The sequence below is a fragment of the Ailuropoda melanoleuca genome, chromosome 2 (genome assembly GCF_002007445.2).
Source record: "Ailuropoda melanoleuca isolate Jingjing chromosome 2, ASM200744v2, whole genome shotgun sequence".
Lineage (NCBI taxonomy): Eukaryota > Metazoa > Chordata > Mammalia > Carnivora > Ursidae > Ailuropoda > Ailuropoda melanoleuca.
The window spans coordinates 69,949,790-69,968,023 of NC_048219.1; the positions used below are offsets into that span (position 1 = coordinate 69,949,790).

Here is an 18,234-nt window from a genome sequence, read left to right on the forward strand (position 1 = left end):
TGCCCTCTGGAATGCGGTCGCTGTGAAAGGTAACACGCATATTACTGCTACATAAACACAGTTAAACTATTTACCATGGCCTCAGCCTGGCAGCCCCGGGAACACCCTGCCATGCAGGGGTGGGTAGCGTTAAACCGATAATAAGGAGTCTTTTGCTAGTTTATAAACTACAAAGTGAATGAAAAATACTCAACAGGCAATTCTGAGCTCTCTATGCTGCTTTAGAAAAAAACAATAAGATAACTCAAAAGGGGTTAACAAGTTGAAGTTTAAAAAAAAGCTGTGCCCAGTTCCAGGTTATGAATTTCGTACTAGTACTCTTTAACCTAATGTAAAAATGTTGCAGGGATGCCTGGGTGGCTCAGTTGGTTAAGCATCTGCCTTCAGCTCAAGTTATGATCTCAGGGTCCTGGGATCAAAGCCTGCATTGGGCTCCCTGCTCAGTGGGGAGTCTGCTTCCCCCTCTCCCTCTGCCCTCCCACCCCTGTTCGTGCTCTCTCTCTCCCCCCCGTGTCTCAAATAAATAAAATCTTAAAAAAAAAAAAAATGTTGCAGAGCATGTACTGTTCAGGTCTATCACAGTACATCTGTTCAATAACTTGATGGCTGTTTTCCCAGTAACTCATGGGAAAGTGTTCACAGAGATGACAGAATGTCTTTCGAAAGTGGTGCCCACTTCCCTTTTAAAAAATTGAGAAAGAGAGCATGGCAAGGTAATACATTCTACATTTAGCAAGTGTATTTCTGGGAACTAAAATCTACTTTTCCAATTCTGCCATGCTAAGAGAAAGACAGTACAGTTCTTTAACTTTCTAAGAAACTTTTTATCTGTCTAGATTGGTGGTTCTCAAAACGGGTACCTATACTAGCAGCTTCAACATCACCTGAGAATTTGCTAGCAATGCAAATTCTTAGGCCACCACCCGAGATCTACTATATCTGAAAATCTGAGGGGAAGGCCAGCCATTTCTTTTATAAGCCCTCTAAGTAATTCTGATGAATACCAAAGTCTGAGAACCAATGGTGTAGGTTATTGTTTTTCCCATAAACGCTGATCCAAATACTGAAAAGAAAAAGAGCAGCTACTATAAGAACGGGGACTTTGCCAAAGTTTATGTATTATGCAGGATATCCATACATTTGTTTTAAAATTTAAAAGTGCCAAGAATATATTGACTGTATTTTTAATGCCTTTTATCTTAGAAAACTGTACAAAAGGTATCAATAATTACCTCTTTCTCCTGGAATATAAATAACTTGGGTGGTACAAAAAAGTATACTGTCATAGAGATTTCATCAAAGACATAAGACAGAACCTAAAAAGGCACTTCCTGTTTTTCACACAAGTAGTAAGTCACTTTCATAACCAGATTAGAGAATAGAACCAAGATGAGGAAACGATGTTTTGTGGCTGCCTAGAGAAATTCTATGTAAGACTGAGAGAAAGCTAAATTTCTTAAAAATAATCTATGTACCATGTGGATATGATCCTAAGGACTTAAATGGAGACTGCCAATTCTCACAGTAAATTTCCTCTCAAATACCTTCATCTATTTTAAACATGAAAACAATAACACTGCACCCCTCTACCAGTCGAGAGGATCAGGGCAGGATCACCCTAGTTTAGTTCTTGCCAGTCTGAATGACAGATATACATGTGATGAAGACAAGGATCTTTTAAAAAATTTTTATGTTTAAAAAGAAGCAAAAACCTTCAACTGATAAGTTATGATAATTTAGACCAAAATATGTTGGAAAGGGGCTAGGTTAACTTTCCCTACCAGAAAAAAAAAAAAAAACCCAATATGAAAAATATATATAATCCATTAGGTTAAGGTTTATTACACATCTTTGTCTATCACAAGATTAATTTATTCCTCTCTTTTTCCTTTCTCCTGGCAACCTTCAGTTCTTAGAAAGTACATTGTCTACAAAAAAGAATGCTGGACTGAGAATGAAGAAACTCCTTTCTCTAACACAGAAATGTTCAGAAGGGTTTTAAAGTGAAAGCAGACTTGAATTGGCAAGGTTTTTTAAAGTATGCATCTTATTTGAAGACAAAAGATAGCGAAATTTTTTGCCACTTTAAATGTAATAAACTAAGAGCAAGTGATGAATACTAAAAGGTGAATCATTTATACCTTTTCTCTGATTCTTCAGAATCAAAGGCAGTATTTCTGAGATGACTGGCCAGGATGTCAATTAAATTGAGATACTCTTCCTAGGTAATACAGAAAATGTATTTTCTGTATTTCTAAAGCTACAGACACAGCACTGGTGTCCAACGCTAATGTATATTCTTGTTGTAAATATCTATTTTAAATTACACATTCCAGGAAGACATATTGTGGAATACCTCATTTCATAGATTCTAGGATGCACATTTTTCTTCTATTATGATATATCTGAAATGGGAACGTGTCCTAACAGGCAATTAAGTTGTAAAGCCAGTGTTAGCCAGGAGCAGTCATAGTTGTCATAGTTCATATATATATGAACATCAGAACACAGATTATCAAACTTGGAAAATGAGTATCAGCAGCTTGGAAGAAAACCCTGGAAAACAGTTATGGGGCACTCTTTTAACCCCTCAGAATCAAGACTGTTAGGTTAAAATTAACCAATTTTACACAGCAATAATTACAAAGGTGGCTTAAAAGCCTAATATGACCGGCTTTTGGTTCTTTTACAGATTCTTTTAAGAAATGCTGCATCACAATGCTGTTTATGACACAGAAAATAATAACTATGTAGAAAAACATGCTTCAGCAATGCAGAGTAAGTTACTTAGAAGAATGTGAAAAGGCTTTAGGAAAACTTAACTAATTTAATTAGATTAAATTTCCCTGTATTGTATGCAAAAAGTTGGATGTAAGATTAAAATGTTTCTGTAGCTAAATCTCAGTGGTCCATTCCAATGAGGAGATAAAAGATCTAAGTTATAGAAAAACAGTATAAAAAATTCAGTATTAAAAAATTCCGTACCCACTAACGTAGTATATAAAACAGTAACATCTTAAAATTCATGATACATAACAAAATCTACCTGCAGTTTGTAGCTTTCCAAAACACTTTTGCTAACTACCATTCAAAAAAAACCACATTCTTTGTAGTATTACCTGTAAACCACAGCAACCTACAGCACTCATTATGGAAGCATTGTGAATAACTTGGTAAGAGATTCCCCGTTTTGTTGCTCTCAGAATAAGATCGCTGTGTGTGGTAGCCCTGTAGTGAGAAAAGACCAAGTTGGATTAAAATAGCCAACACTGACTTTTTAAGACAGTACAGGTGTAATATTTCATGAGTTCTAGTCAATGAAAGGGTTATGGGGGCTGCTTTTCCTCAGCTTCAGGGCTTTCCGTTAAGTCTCCACATGGCCTTTATAATGCTGAACTGCACTTGTTCCACTCATAAAGCAGCCTTGGCAGCTACAGAGGAAGGGAAGTTCTACTTGCTCTTCTTTGTCCTGTCAATACCTGCAAAGACATCTGTGGAATGTAGCTCAGCAACTAAACTCCTGAGCAGCAATTCCCGAACTTTTTGGTCTTCGGGCCCCTTTAAACTCTCAAAATGACTGGTTTGAGTTCTAAATTATGGCACAATTAGACCCACTCTTTGATTTCTGCTCTATTTTAAAGGTTCTTTTTTGTGTTTTGAAATACAACAAGGCAGATGGTACAGAGCATTTTTGTAGCCTGTCATTCTTTGCCTTTATATTAGGGTTCTATCTGATATAACCATAGTTGAATTTTACATCTATCTAGCAGTGGCTTTATTTATAACTGTTTTCAGTCTGGTTATTGTATATACAATTAGTATGTGTGCATGTGTATGTGTGTGCATATCCTGCCTGCTGCCTTTCCTTTTTTGGGATAAATCTAATGATTCTAATTAGATAGACCTTGGGGAGAGAGACTATATGTAAATATAAATATGGATACTGTGAAATGTAACCCCACATCAATTTAGAACTGCATTATTAAAGGCCTTTTTTCCCCTTGATGAAAACTCCAGGCTCTGCTGGGGAAAATAACATTAGCATGTTTGAGAAACTACATACAAACCAGCAGAACCTGTCAAATGGTCAATGCATACCAAGTAGGAAGATCAAGGGCTTTCACCCCATGAGGCAGTCAGAAACAGATTAACAAATGCCCACCAGGGAAGTCTGTTTTTAATCACAAACAAAATAAAAACTAGTATGAAAAGCAATCATTAATTTGATTCAGAGTAAGCTTTTAAAAAATAATATAAATGCCAGTTATAAAGAATGTTTTTAATATCATCTTCAATAAAATTTTACTACTTAACACTAAGATTAAGGAAAACTGAATTAGTTATTTGGTGAGTTATTTGAATAGATGAGCAGAAAGAAAACCTGGTTTAAAATTAGATCTCTCTTTATCACAACTTCATTTAAAATGACCAGATATGGTTGGTGTACTATGGAGATTTAATGACCTGGCAAAATGATGTCATTTTGTGAAGCTGCTATAAATGTGATTAAATAAGCCCCTCAGATTTCTGCTATGAAAAACTGGTATTTTATCATCACAATTACCCAAACTATATTGCTTCATGATAAAGAAAAACTGGTTTGAAACACAGGCTTAAAACACTATACTGGGCATTCCTTCTAGTCCAGGGTCACGAAAACGTTTCAGTTATGGCGACTGGAAAAATGTGTGTGTGTGTGTGTGTGTGTGTGTAAAGACAAATTTGTAACTATTTTTCGGCATGCAGCTCTATCCAAAATCATGTGTGTGTGTGTGTATATACATGACCAGCGTGGAGCCCACTCAAAAATAAATAAACAAACTTTATTTTATAATAACAGTTTACAGATATAGTACTGCCATACTTGACAGTCCTATGGCTTATGATCTGAAAATTCACTAATATTTGCAATGATATGGTGAAAGTGATGTTCTCATAAACCACCAGAAGCACTATAAATTGGTACAGTCCTTTTTTTAAGAAGATTTTATTTATTTATTTGATAGAGACAGAGAGCACACAAGTTGGGGGTGGGGGGAGGAGCAGAGGGAGAGGGACAAGCAGCATCCCTGCTGAGCACAAATCCCAGGACTCTGAGATCATGATCTGAGCTGAAGTCAGATGCTTAACCAACTGAGCACCCAGACGCCCTAGTACAATCCTTCTGAAAAGTAATTTGACAATATATGCTTGAAAATACCCATATTCAAAACTTTTGATTTTCTGGGTATTATAAACTGAGTTTGAAGAAAAAAATCCAAAATGTGGGGAAGAAAGAGTGGAAGGAGGGGAAAAGGATCATATACATTAATCCATACATGGCAGCTTTACTTATATTGGAGAAATAAATGGACTAATGATAATGCTGACATTTATTCAATAATTACTAGGTGCCAAGTGCTGTTCAAATGCATTATGTGGAATGGAAACAATCAAATGACCTACATAAAAGCCCAAAGAAGACAAGTGAATAAAGATATATATGTATATGTGTATATATATATATATATATATGTGTGTGTGTGTGTGTATATTTTTTTTTTTAAGATTTTTGTTTATTTATTTGACAGAGAGGCATAGCAAGAGATGGAACACAAGCAGGGGGAGTGGGAGAGGGAGAAGAAGGCTTCCTGCCGAGCAGGGAGTACAATGTGGGGCTCAATCCCAGGACCTTAGAATCAAGGCCCGAGCCAAAGGCAGACGCTTAATGACTGAGCCACCCAGGCACCCCTAAAGATATATTTTATGTATGTGTATGTTATGAAGGAAAAGGCACACAACATTAAGAATAAAAAATTATGTGTTCAATGATTATAAAATGTAGTTACAGAGCATATTAAAATAAGGAATGGAATAACAAAATGGAACCATCATTAAAATTTGCTTAATGATGACCATGTTCAGCTGTTCTTTATGGGGATAGAAAATGACTCTCATGACTGGGTCAGATCTATTGATGCACTGTTTTTTTTTTTTTAAGAGTCATTTACATTCTTTATGTGATTAACGTTCACATTCCTATCAATTACCTAGACAAAAGGGAAAGATGAGAACTACAACTGACTTAACTTTCAATTACCTTCTTCAGGAATTTAGAGTGGATGATGATAGTTACACTACTTAATGCCACTGAACTGCACATTTAAAAATGGCTAAAGTGGTAAATATGGTATATAAACTTTACTACAATTTAAAACATATGAGAAAGAATTTAAGTAATTTTCTCTTCTTTTTAAAGTTTTTATTCAAATAAGTGGAAAGCGGCTTAAAATTAAACAAAAAACTTTTTGTTGTTGTTGTATGTAAGGAAGAATTTCAGTGCTTTGAGGCATTCTGTATTCTCTTCCTGGTTTATCCATTTAATGCACACAAATCATAATTCCCACCACCCTACATATTCCCTACCACCCCATCTCCAACTACTATATCCCTAACGACTGTATCTCAATAGTAATCCAGTGAGTAAATGAAAAATAACTATAGTACAATAATTATTACACAAATCTGAATATAAGATTATACATGATTAGTCAATGATATAGAGCAAATTAATGTCTAGGATTTGAGAAGAAGGAGGAGAAGGAGAAAGAGGAGAAGGGGAAAAAAGAAAAAGAAAGAAAGAAAGAGAGAAAGAAAGAAAGAAAGAAAGAAAGAAAGATAGATGAAGAGACACTTGCTCCTGAATAAAATAATGGAGGATTCATGGAAGAGGTAGCAACTGAACAGGGTAGAAAGAATCTACTATTTTACTGAATAGAACCTGCTGTATGGTATATCTGAAGGCTGTTAAGAGAGTAGATCCTAGGACTGCTCATGACAAGGAAAAAAATAGTTTTTTTCTTTCTTTTTTTTTTTTTTGTATGATGGATGTTAACTTACTGAGGTAATCATTTCACAATATATTTAAGTCATTCTGTTGTATACCTTAAACTTACAGAGTGCTATATGTCAATTAAATCTCAATAAAATGGGGAATAAAAGAAACAAACTGGTAAGAAAAGTCTATTTTAAGAAAAAAGTATGAGCAAAGACACAGATGAATACTGCACAAACACTTATGAAATGGCAAAGTAGTACAACTGGGCTCTAGCACAGTCAAAAAGAAGAGTAGCCAAAGTAAAAAGTAGATAGATTGTTAAAAGATTTAAAAGATTTAGGCCATGAAAAGTCACTTAAAGTTTTTAAGCAGGGTAGTAACAGCATCGAGGCACTTTGGTAGGCCTTGATTCTTTATTTATGTGGAATTCTCACCTTTCCCCTCCCATCCCCTGCCAACCTTGTGTACAATTTCCACCTACTCAATTTTACCCAGTCTCAACTCAAGCACCAACTCCTCCATAAAGCCACCAATGAAAAACTCCAAGCTCTACGCCTTTAAATTTACACCGTTCTGTCCTCATCCTCAACCCAACCTTTCAGCAGTATATCAGCGTTAACCACTCTTTCCTCTCTAAAGTCTTCTCTTTTCTGGGCTTCCGTGACAACACATTTTCTTGGTTTTCTTCCTCCTCTGGCTCTTGACAGACCACAAAATGTGTTTCCTAAGGCTTGATTTTCTCTTCCCCTTGTTCTTTCCTGGTGATTTCATCCATTTCTCTGGCTTTAAACATCCTATCTCTCCCTCTCCCCTGTTACATACTCATAACTTCAAAAACCACATATCCAGGGTATCCTCCTCCCTTGAGCTCCAGTAGCAGATATCAAATTGCCTACAGGACATCTCAAATTTAAAACATTTCCAGAACCAATTCTTGTCTTACCCAATTATTTTCCCTATGAGTTTTCATCATTTCAACAACTGGCACCATCCAGTTCCTAAAGCTGGAATTCTAGAAAACTTGCTTCTCTCCTTTTCCTCATCCACTACATACATATTGTCATTCTTCCTTCTCAATTTTTCCCACTTTGCCTTTTTCTCTCCTCTACGAAAGCCACCCTGCCTCCCTGAAATCCACTCTTGCGACCATTTAGAGTGATCATTTAAGAATGTCAATCAGGGGGCGCCTGGGTAGCGCAGTCGTTAAGCGTCTGCCTTCAGCTCAGGGCGTGATCCATGCGTTCTGGGATCGAGTCCCACATGGGGCTCCTCCGCTGGGAGCCTGCTTCTTCCTCTCCCACTCCCCTGCTGTGTTCCCTCTCTCGCTGGCTGTCTCTCTGTCACATAAATAAATAAAATCTTTAAAAAAAAAAAAAAAAGAATGTCAATCAGATTGTGATTCTTTCCTGCTTAAAATCCTTCACAGATTTACCAGATTACTTCAAACAAAATCCCTACCCCCTCCAAGGCCTTACATGATCTGGGTCCCCCCTACCTCTTTAACTCCTCAGCCTCTCTCTCCGCCCACTCACTATGCTCTTCCAGGTCCCTGAATACATCTTGCAGTTCCCTCTGCTTACAATGCTCTTCCCTTCTGCTATTCCTTTTATTTTTCAGATACCTACTTAAATATTACCTCAACAAAAAGGATTTCCCACATGACCCCACAGAAATTAGTCTATTCCTGTTAATCCTTATTTTTTTTTCCCTTACAGGCCTACCAAAATTTTAAATTTGTTATTTCCTCCTTGACTGATGTCAACCTCCTCTACTAAACTATAAACCCTGTGTTTTATCACCTAACACATATCCAGCATTTAGGAGTGCCTGTCAGGAGATAGGCATTCCAAAGATATTTGTTGAATGGATAAATGTCAGTCCAAGATATGCCTGGTCTTCCCTTGTGACCCCAGGGAAAATATTAACAACTCTTTCCCTTAATATTTAATTGATATCTACTACATTGTGAAGGAAGCTAGAGAGATAAAAGTGTGAAGGACAGCCTACAAACCTAAAGAGTAGATGTATACATTTATTAAAAAAAATATACTGTGAGGCATTGTATGAAAACGCATGAATGATGTGTCAGCAGTTAGGAAGAGATATAACTTCTGATCAGGTTAATAAAGGAATGATCACTGAGAATGTGGTATTTGAGTTAGGCTTCAAAAGATGGCTGAACTTCTGACAATCAGATATATAGCAAAGGGCATGATAGATGAAGAAAAGAGTTTGAATAGATGTACAGAAGGAGAATGCAAGATGATGGGGGAAGGGCAAACTGGTTGGCATGAGTGTAGGCTTTAGGACAAGAAGGATAGGGTATAGGTAGAAGGGAAGGTTGTACAGTATTTTTCATATCTGGATGGAGCTAGTAACTCTCATTTTGAGCTCTAATAAGATTTTCAAATCATGGTTTCACAAATACAAATTTGACTGCAACATAGGTAATGAATTAAGAGTCTGCATCAGGACCAGGGAAAGGCTATGATATTAAACTAGGGCATAGAACGATATAAAAATTGGGGCTGAAAATTGAGTTAATAATTAATCATGCCTACATGATGAAGCCTCCAAAAAATCCTTGAACTATGGCATTCAGCGAGCATCTGGGTTGGTGAACACATACATCTATGTGCTGGGAGGGTGGCCCACTTCAATTCCAGGACAGGAACTCCCATGCTTGGGACCCTTCTGGATCTCACTTCATGTACCTCTTCATCTGGTTGTTCCTCTGTATCTTTTACTACATCCCTTATCATATAATAAAACAATAATTATAAGTTAAAAAAAAAAGTCAAAAGCAGTGCTTCTCAAACTAGTGAAAAGCTAATACTTTAAGTTCTAAATGGTAATGGAACAATAGTTTTGTAAAATGCAATCAAAATTAGTGATTAGAAAAATAAAATATAAAATAAAATAAAAGCTCCAAATTTTGACTATGAGATACAGCAGAGACAAAATTACTTTTAAAAACTGCTATCAAATTTCTAAATGCTTACTCTCAATTTCTGTCATTCTCATCATGGACTAGTAAATTTGTGGGCTGGCACCAGTCTGTAAACCTCACGTTGAGTAGCACTGGTTTACCAGACTTTGTCAGTGAGTGACTGGATACCATCAAAATCAAAAGTGACTCTGAGATTACTCTTTTAGGTAACTTTAAGAATTAGGATACCACCAAGTAAGGAAGTTTGGTGAGTTCAGAAGGTGTCACTATAAAAAATATAAAAATGGGATTTTAAAGGGAATCCAGTGCAATGAGAAAATCCTACAAAAATCCTACAAGGGTTCCAAGACATTTTATATATAGGATTTTTCATTACCTTTATTTTACTATTTTGTGGCTGTGGCTTAAAAAAAAAAAAAAGGAGGGGTGCCCGGGGGGCTCAGTTGGTTAAGCATCTGATCAGGTCATGATCCCAGGGTCCTGGGATGGAGCCCCATGTTGGGCTCTCTGCTCAGCAGGGAGCCTGCTTCTCCCTCTCCCTCTTCCTGCTGCTCCCTCTGCTTGAGCTCTGTCAAATAAATAAATAAATAAATAAAATCTTCAAAAAAAAAAAAAAACACCACAACAGGTACTGCTAATTTGGAGGAAGACTTACTTTTACAGAAAACAATGTGAGAGGTTAAAACAATTTGGATACTTTAAAATACGTGATTGCGGGGTGCCTGGGTGGCGCAGTCGTCAAGCGTCTGCCTTCGGCTCAGGGCGTGATCCCAGCGTTCTGGGATCAAGCCCCACATCAGGCTCCTCTGCTAGGAGCCTTCTTCTTCCTCTCCCACTCCCCCTGCTTTGTTCCCTCTCTCACTGGCTATCTCTCTCTCTGTCAAATAAACAAATAAAATATTAAAAAAATAAAATAAGTGATTGCACAATGTCATTTGCAACCAAGTATAATAATGAAACACAATCTCTGCCACACCACATTGATGTAAATTACTTTTTTTTGACAGACACATGCACATGTAACTCCATTCTTTTAGAAAAACATCCTTGGTGGTGAGTTCACTGTGATTTAATTGTCCTTATGTTCCTTAAATCTGTGACATAAATCTTGGGTCACCAGCTGGAAACAAAGAAATCCTCTGTTTGGCTTGACATAGAGATTGATGATACTTAACTAGACAAGTAGAAATGCATCTTTTTAGTAATGGGGAAGAACAGAGCTCCCAATGGATATAAGAAACTGAAATTTGAGGCTGGACAGATTTTAAATTCAAGGCAAGTAAAGTGACAATATTGCTAAATATGAGGTGATTAAAAAAGAAAAAAGAGCTTATGACAAAGAAGCAGAAGATGCTTGTGATTTACCTGCAAAATAAATGGTAGGTATGACTCCTGATAACGTAATACACTTATTAATAATGATACACTAGTAAAGTCATTTGATGCCCTAAGTTACCTTCTAAAAGAACAGCAGGAGCAATGATACAAACTTTAGAACTGACACTTAATAACCAATATTAAGTGATACATATGATGACATCCTGATCAAGCAGATTTTCTTCATTAATCTCAAAGATAACGAAAGTTTACAAAATTTTAGAGCCTAGGTAAACACAGTCCTTTATTAGGACCTGGAAAGTAAAAGGTTTTAAATATAACAGAATAATTCTTACTGATTTTTTTTTTTAAAAAAGCAAATAAATTAAAATTCAAAATACCAGCTTTGACTTACCCAAATGGATCACCAACCACAAGGAATGCAACATCACTGGTATCAGCATCTTTTAAAATATTATCGGCTTCTTGTTCCACTTCTTCTCTATCAGCAAGAATCAATTTTCTTCCATAAAACTCTTCCTACAGATTTAAGTCAAATATCAAAATGAGACAGCAGGTGACGATTTCAACATGTGTATACACACAAACACGCACACCAATCTCTGTCCGGGGCTGGTGCAAATCTTGGCAACCATCCAAACACAGATCATTGAATAGGCCTCCTCACTGAGCTAGCACTCTATATCATGTTGCAATTAAACTCTGTCTTTGGGGCTATCTTAATATCCCAAGAGGAGGTATACCTCCTAACATCTGAGGCTTTCTGCATTTTAAATTTACCTCTAAATTTGAGTCTAATGGACCAGACAGAACTTTATAGAATGAAGAGAACATGTATGCCTGAGCTTTATTTCCGAAACACAGTAATACAGAATATGATAAATAATAATTATAAACATACATGGTAATTTGGGTTTTATTAAATTTTCCATATGAAAACCTATAGGACCCTGGCTAAAATAAAGGTAATTTCAATGACAATGACAAGACAGAGTTGCAGAGGAAAGAAAAATTTCTAATTATATAGGAAGTCTCCATATAAAGTGCTTTGTGAACCAATCCCCCGAAGTTCAACTCTAGAGAATAAACCCAGGAGGCTGACCTTAACTGGGGTGGCAGGATGTAAGTACAGAGCGTGAACTGGTGTGCCAATGGTCATGTGGTGGTGGTTACAAACTTCATGCAAGGTCATGAATCTTATTAACTGATTTCCTGTGGAGTAATATGTAATTCAAATATAGTAAAAGTGAATACATAGACATATACTATTTCTTACATACTGAGAAGTCTGTTTGAGTTATAAGGATTATATCAGATGTCAAACATTACAAGGATTGCTATACTTGATAGTATCTGTCAAGCAAGAGTAAATAGACAAATCCTTAAGCATCTGAAGATAAAGGCCATAGTTCCAACTCTGATAATTATTTCCTAACGCTTAACTAGAATCTGTCCCTGAAATGTGAAAAAAGATCCCTTCCCTTTTTCAGCATATCTTCTCAGAGATAATGCTCCAGAAGTTCCCAATGACAGCATATTTTTACAGATGAAAAATGTTCTCTTTATTTTCACTTTCACTATATATTTTTTCTTAATCATTAATTTGTATATAACTTACTTTAATTTCATGAGCCCAGAAAACTTATTAGTGGTAGAACATTTACATTCACATATATCTAAGACACATGTATGATTATTGAAAACTGAAGGAAACAGTATTTTTTCCTGAACTTTTATTTTTTTTTTTTTAAGATTTTATTTATTTATTTGACAGAGAGAAAGACAGCCGGTGAGGGAGGGAACACAAGCAGGGGGAGTGGGAGAGGAAGAAACAGGCTCCCAGAGAAGCAGGGAGCCCGATGTCAGGCTCAATCCCAGAACTCTGGGATCACGCCCTGAACTGAAGGCAGACGCTTATGGACTGAGCCACCCAGGCACCCCTGAACTAACATTTCTTAAGATCAAAAAGTCACATGCTACTGGCTTAATGCTAGCAGTAATCCTAAATCCTATCCAGTATTTTATAAATGATTTAACAATAGAAAACCCCACTCTCAAGACTCTATCTTATCACTCTGTATTTATCACTTATCCTTAAAAATTTTCATTATTTAATTGAAACACGTTTATTAAAAAAAACTTATCCACATATGCATACCTGTGTACACACACACAAACACTCCAGTATAAACAAATGGCTGATCCTCTTAGGGGGAGAGGGGACAACTTAAAAAAGGGAAGAAAGACCAAAAGCGGTAAGAAACTGGTATTACGTTCTTTTTCATTTACCCACTTGGTTATTTAGTCATTCCCTCACTCAAAGAATATTTTTTGTGCACAACATCCACACCAAATTCTATGCTTGATGTTGGGAAACAATGGTGAATGAGACATATGTAGCCCTCGTCCTGTGGTTTACCATGTTTAGTGGGGGATTATCTACCATATCATTAAGTGCTATAAGAGCATGGAACCTAGTAAGAATCAAGGAAGGGGGTGGAAAAAAGCAGTATTACTTAACAAATAATTTTACATTTATATTATATATCATCCAATGACTGATAAGCCAATTTTTGTACATATCAGCCCTAATCTTCTCCACTCATGAAATTGAAGGCAAAATTCAAAATTCATTCCTGCTTTAGGATGGCACATTTTCAAGGGGGACAGGATAAAAATTCAAAATTAAAATTACTTTTGGGTATTTCCAGAAGATGACATAAGAAATTAGCAATAACTGCCTCTAGGAAGGGGAACTGGGATAGAAATCTTTCAATGCATATATTTAATATCCTTTGAATTTTATACCGCTTAATGTATTACCTATAAAAAAAACAGAAAAGTAGAGGCTAGAAATAAGATACATGAACAAGAAAGCAAAACTAAAAAAAAACCCAAACACACTAACAGTGAAAGAAGGAACAGAAAAATAAGGGCTTACAAAAGGGATTGAAAAAAATGGAAAAGTACAAGTAAAACCAAGAGAAAGTAATGTCATGGAACCCAGTTTCAAAGAGTGATGAACTATGTCAGAAGTAAAACAACTGAGAATTGAAAACTATCCTGTGGCATTCTCAGCTACTAAATAACTGTTCAACAAATATTTCAGAGAAATGGAAGTCTGCTTGCAGGAGTCTGAGCTATGAGTGAAGTGGGGACAATAAAAGCACACTGCTTTTTCAAAAAGCTTTGGATAAAGGAGACAGAAACTGTAGTAACTATGGAGAAAAGATGTTTAAAAGGAGAGAGAGTTCAGAATAGACAATATCTGAATATGGTTTCAGGCTGAGGGGAGAAGAATGTTAACACAGACCAAACATAACGAAGAAAGAATAATTCATGGGAATAAGGTTTCAGAGGAAGAGGTTTGGGAAAAACACACCTAGTAGAGTTGTCTTCAACAGGCTGAGAATCTCATCCAACAAGTCATTTCCTAAGGACCGGGCGGGGGGGAGGGGAGGATCCGAATCTGACGGATTCAGATTTAGCGGAAGGACTAATGGGAAGTTAATAAAGGTCACAGATGATTGCCTCATCTTTCTCAGTGGGAAGTCTATCCCTCCACTACCAATACACCGCAGCTGGATGAGGACAAGGAAAGAGAGTGAGCTGGTATCCAGATGAAGTAGATTAGGAAGAAAAGAAAGGGAAAGAGATAACACTGGGAGGGAAAGAGATAACACTGGGAGGAAATGAAAGTTATTTTTGTGATGCCCAGGAACACATACAGCAAATTATTGTGCTGATCGCCATGCTTTTGCTCACCATTATTTTTTTCTTCAGTAAGGAACACTCTTTCTCCTCCCTCTACCAAGTCTTATCTATAATAACAATATCTACAATACATTTACATTAGATCACTCTGGGCTCAGGCACAGTTCCAAGAACTTATGCATATGAATTCATTTAATCTTCATCACAATCTATGAGATAGCCCCTATTTTTATCCCTGTTTTACAGATAAGAAAAAGAACACAAAGTTAAGTGATTGCCCAAGGTCACAGAACCTTGGCTGACTGCAAAACTTTACGTGTATTACCGATGAGGCATAGGAGCGCCTGGCTGGCTCAATTGGTAAAGCACACGACTCTTGATCTCAGGGTCGTGGGGCTTGCGAGTTCAAGCCCCACACTGGGCATGGAGCCTACTTAAAAAAAACGAAAAGACCAAAAAAAACAAATGAGGCACAGACAGGCAGAGCTTAGTGATCTCCTCTGCTTTCAAAGCAGGATAGCTAAAGCCTCAAAGTTAGCCCCCTTTGGCCAAAGCACCCACCTCTATTTACCCTACAGAGCTGTATAAATATTACCATTTTCTATCTAGACCATGAAAACAAAAAGACTGCGATGCATTATTTTAAAAGACAGATCAAATTCCATCTGTTCCATAGTATTCTCTGACCACCACAACTTGAAGTGATCTTCTCATATGTATTTCAATTGGAATTAATAAATAGTAATTATTTGAGACAATATCTACTATTCATGAAAACAAGAGTATTGACTTAAATAAGATCATCTAAGTTCTTTCCAGCAATATAATTTTATAGTTTCTTCTTGCCACTGTTGTCAGGAATTGTTATTTAAATCTTCCATTACTGAGTTTTCCTAAGTATAACACAGATGAATCATGAACCACTTGAAAACAAAGATCATACCTTATACCTCTTGTGTAAGGCACTACAGTATATTACATCAAAATGGCACATAAAATCATAATTTATTCACAGAAAGTGCCTAAAGAAATTCAAAGTGTATATACTAAAACTCCTTCCTGGATGCAGTGTCTTTAGTTTAATTAACTTTTGAATAATACAAAACATATAAATAATACTACCTTTTTAGCAATTTGAAAACAACAGCTTTCAATGTAAGAACAGATAAATTCCAGATATTTTTTTAAAAATTTACTTATTTGAGGGCGCCTGGGTGGCTCCGTCAGTTATGCGTCTAAACTTCGGCTCAGGTCATGATCCCAGGTCCTGGGATTGAGTCCCACATCGGACTCCCTGCTCAGCGGGGAGTCTGCTCCTCCTTCTCCCTCTGCCCCTCCCTTGGCTTGTGCTGTCTCTCACTCACTTGCTCTCTCAAAAAAAATTTTAAAAAAAAAAAAAAAAAAAAAAGATTTATTTATTTATTTGAGAGCAAGCAAAAGATAGCATGAGGGTGGGCAGGCAGAGGGAGAGAATCTTCAACCAGACTCCCCATGGAGCAAAAAGCATGACGAGCTCCATCTCAGGACCCATGAGCTAAAACCAAGAGTCTGACGCTTACCTGACTGAGCCACCCAGGAACCCAAAATTCCAGATTTCTTTAGCAACATCCATATGTGCCTTTTATAAAATACCATTTTGTGTGATTATTGACAAAAGAAAGCACGTATTTACTGAGGAAAATAGATTTTTCCAACTTTTTCCACTATATAATAATTATCTAGTTATTGAGACCCGATTTTATATATAGGTATGAGCACATGTCAACAATTTTTAACAATCAATTTGCTTAAAAAACGAAAAGGTAGAAATGAAAGGAAATAGAAAGGAGGTCACTGAAGAGAAAGTGGCTCTGAGATTTTACTAGGCAATACAAGGCATGAATGTATTTATTTATACCTTACTTTATTCCAAAAAAGTCATTAAAGGTGGCTGATGTTGCACAGCAAGTTGCTCAGGAAAAACATGAACTAAGGACCTGGAAGAGGTCATGAAGAGCAGACCGATGGAACTTTGTGACAGGAGAGATTCAAGCTTGACCATTTTGCTTGAATCCTACCTTCTCTGTGGACATTCTCTAAAATCATTATTTTGTGAAGTTATGATCTAACCCTGAGGATAGGGAGACACTGTATGGTATAAATGTTAAGAGTGGTGGTTCTCAACTCAGGACTCTCTTGGCTCATATTCTGGCTCTATCACTTATTATCTGTATGACCTTGGGCAAGTTTCTCTGTGCCTGTAAAATGTGAACAGTAATTATAGAGTAATAATCCTGTTCTACATGTAAAACACTTAGAACAGTGCACAGTAAGTATTCTATAAGTATTAGCACTTAACTATTGTGGAGGACCAGAGACTCCAGCATCTTTTTGTTTTTTTTTAAAGATATTATTTATTTATTTGACAGAGAGAGACAGCCAGTGAGAGAGGGAACACAAACAGGGGGAGTGGGAGAGGAAGAAGCAGGCTCCTAGTGGAGGAGCCTGATGTGGGGCTCGATCCCAGAATGCCGGGATCACGCCCTGAGCCGAAGGCAGAGGCTTAACGACAGCGCCACCCAGGCGCCCCCGAGACTCCAGCATCTTAACAAAGTACATATAATTTACCTGTAGGTGAGGTTGGGCCCAGCCCCAACAATACGTTTTTGGAAAAAATAAAAAAATACTTGTAAAAATTACAGCAACCAAAATTACCATTTAGCTAGCACTTAAAGTTTACAAAGCACTTTCAAATACGTCATCTTAATAAAACCCCACATAACCCTCCAATTGGTTATTATCTCCATTTTTACAAATGAAGCTACTGAGGTTTAGAGAAATCTGGAAAAGTGTCCATTAACAACTATCATTACTGAACATTTTTGCTACAGGCACTACGTTAAGAACCTATGAGGTAGGCATTTTTATCCCCATTTCACAAAGTAAAAAACTAAGGTTAAAAGACTTGTCCAAGATGACATGGTAACATGTAACAAAGAAAGCTTAAAGTCAGGTCCAACTTTCCTCTATACCATGTTCTGACATAGTACTCTGTAAGAATGCTGATTTGTTATTTGTCTCTACTCTCTTGGACGGATTTAAGTTCATTCTAGTTTTCCTTAATCACTGGTGAGAGAGGAATATTTATTATCTTGAGCTGAGAGATACTTTGGTTCCAACCCAACAAATCAAAGCTGGCCATTAGACACAACTTTCACATCAATGCATGGCCAATTCAATTCAAATCTTTAATTCTTTAAGATTTTAAAGTCACTCTGAGACCAGAATTCTCTGGGCTGTGAATCTGAGAGACCAGAAGACCTGAAATTCTCTAGGGTCACCTTTTTGTTCAGAAGCCTTGATAGACCAGACAATTCTAAAATCCTCTCCCTCCTCCTATAACATGTCCACCACTCTCTTTATCTTAATTTACATT

General features: G+C 36.8%; 2 protein-coding genes across 9 annotated transcripts in view; one reads left to right on the forward strand and one right to left on the reverse strand.

Annotated features, from left to right (window-relative positions):
• The window catches only part of SLC30A7 (solute carrier family 30 member 7), a 263,475-nt gene that overhangs the window by 107,972 nt on the left and 137,269 nt on the right, over positions 1-18,234 (forward strand). The gene's annotated exons all lie outside the window — the stretch shown is intronic.
• DPH5 (diphthamide biosynthesis 5) overlaps positions 1-18,234 on the reverse strand; it is a 40,422-nt gene that overhangs the window by 20,507 nt on the left and 1,681 nt on the right. For 6 of the 7 annotated variants that reach the window (XM_034653982.1, XM_019808944.2, XM_011235996.3 and 3 more), the window contains exons 3-4: positions 11,500-11,624; positions 3,120-3,228 (exon numbers count right to left, since the gene is read on the reverse strand). In XM_034653982.1, the coding sequence (XP_034509873.1) occupies positions 3,120-3,228; positions 11,500-11,624 (234 nt within the window). Of the gene's footprint in view, positions 1-3,119; positions 3,229-11,499; positions 11,625-12,207; positions 12,318-18,234 lie in introns of all 7 variants that reach the window. The other variant, XM_011235998.3, reaches the window with a different exon arrangement.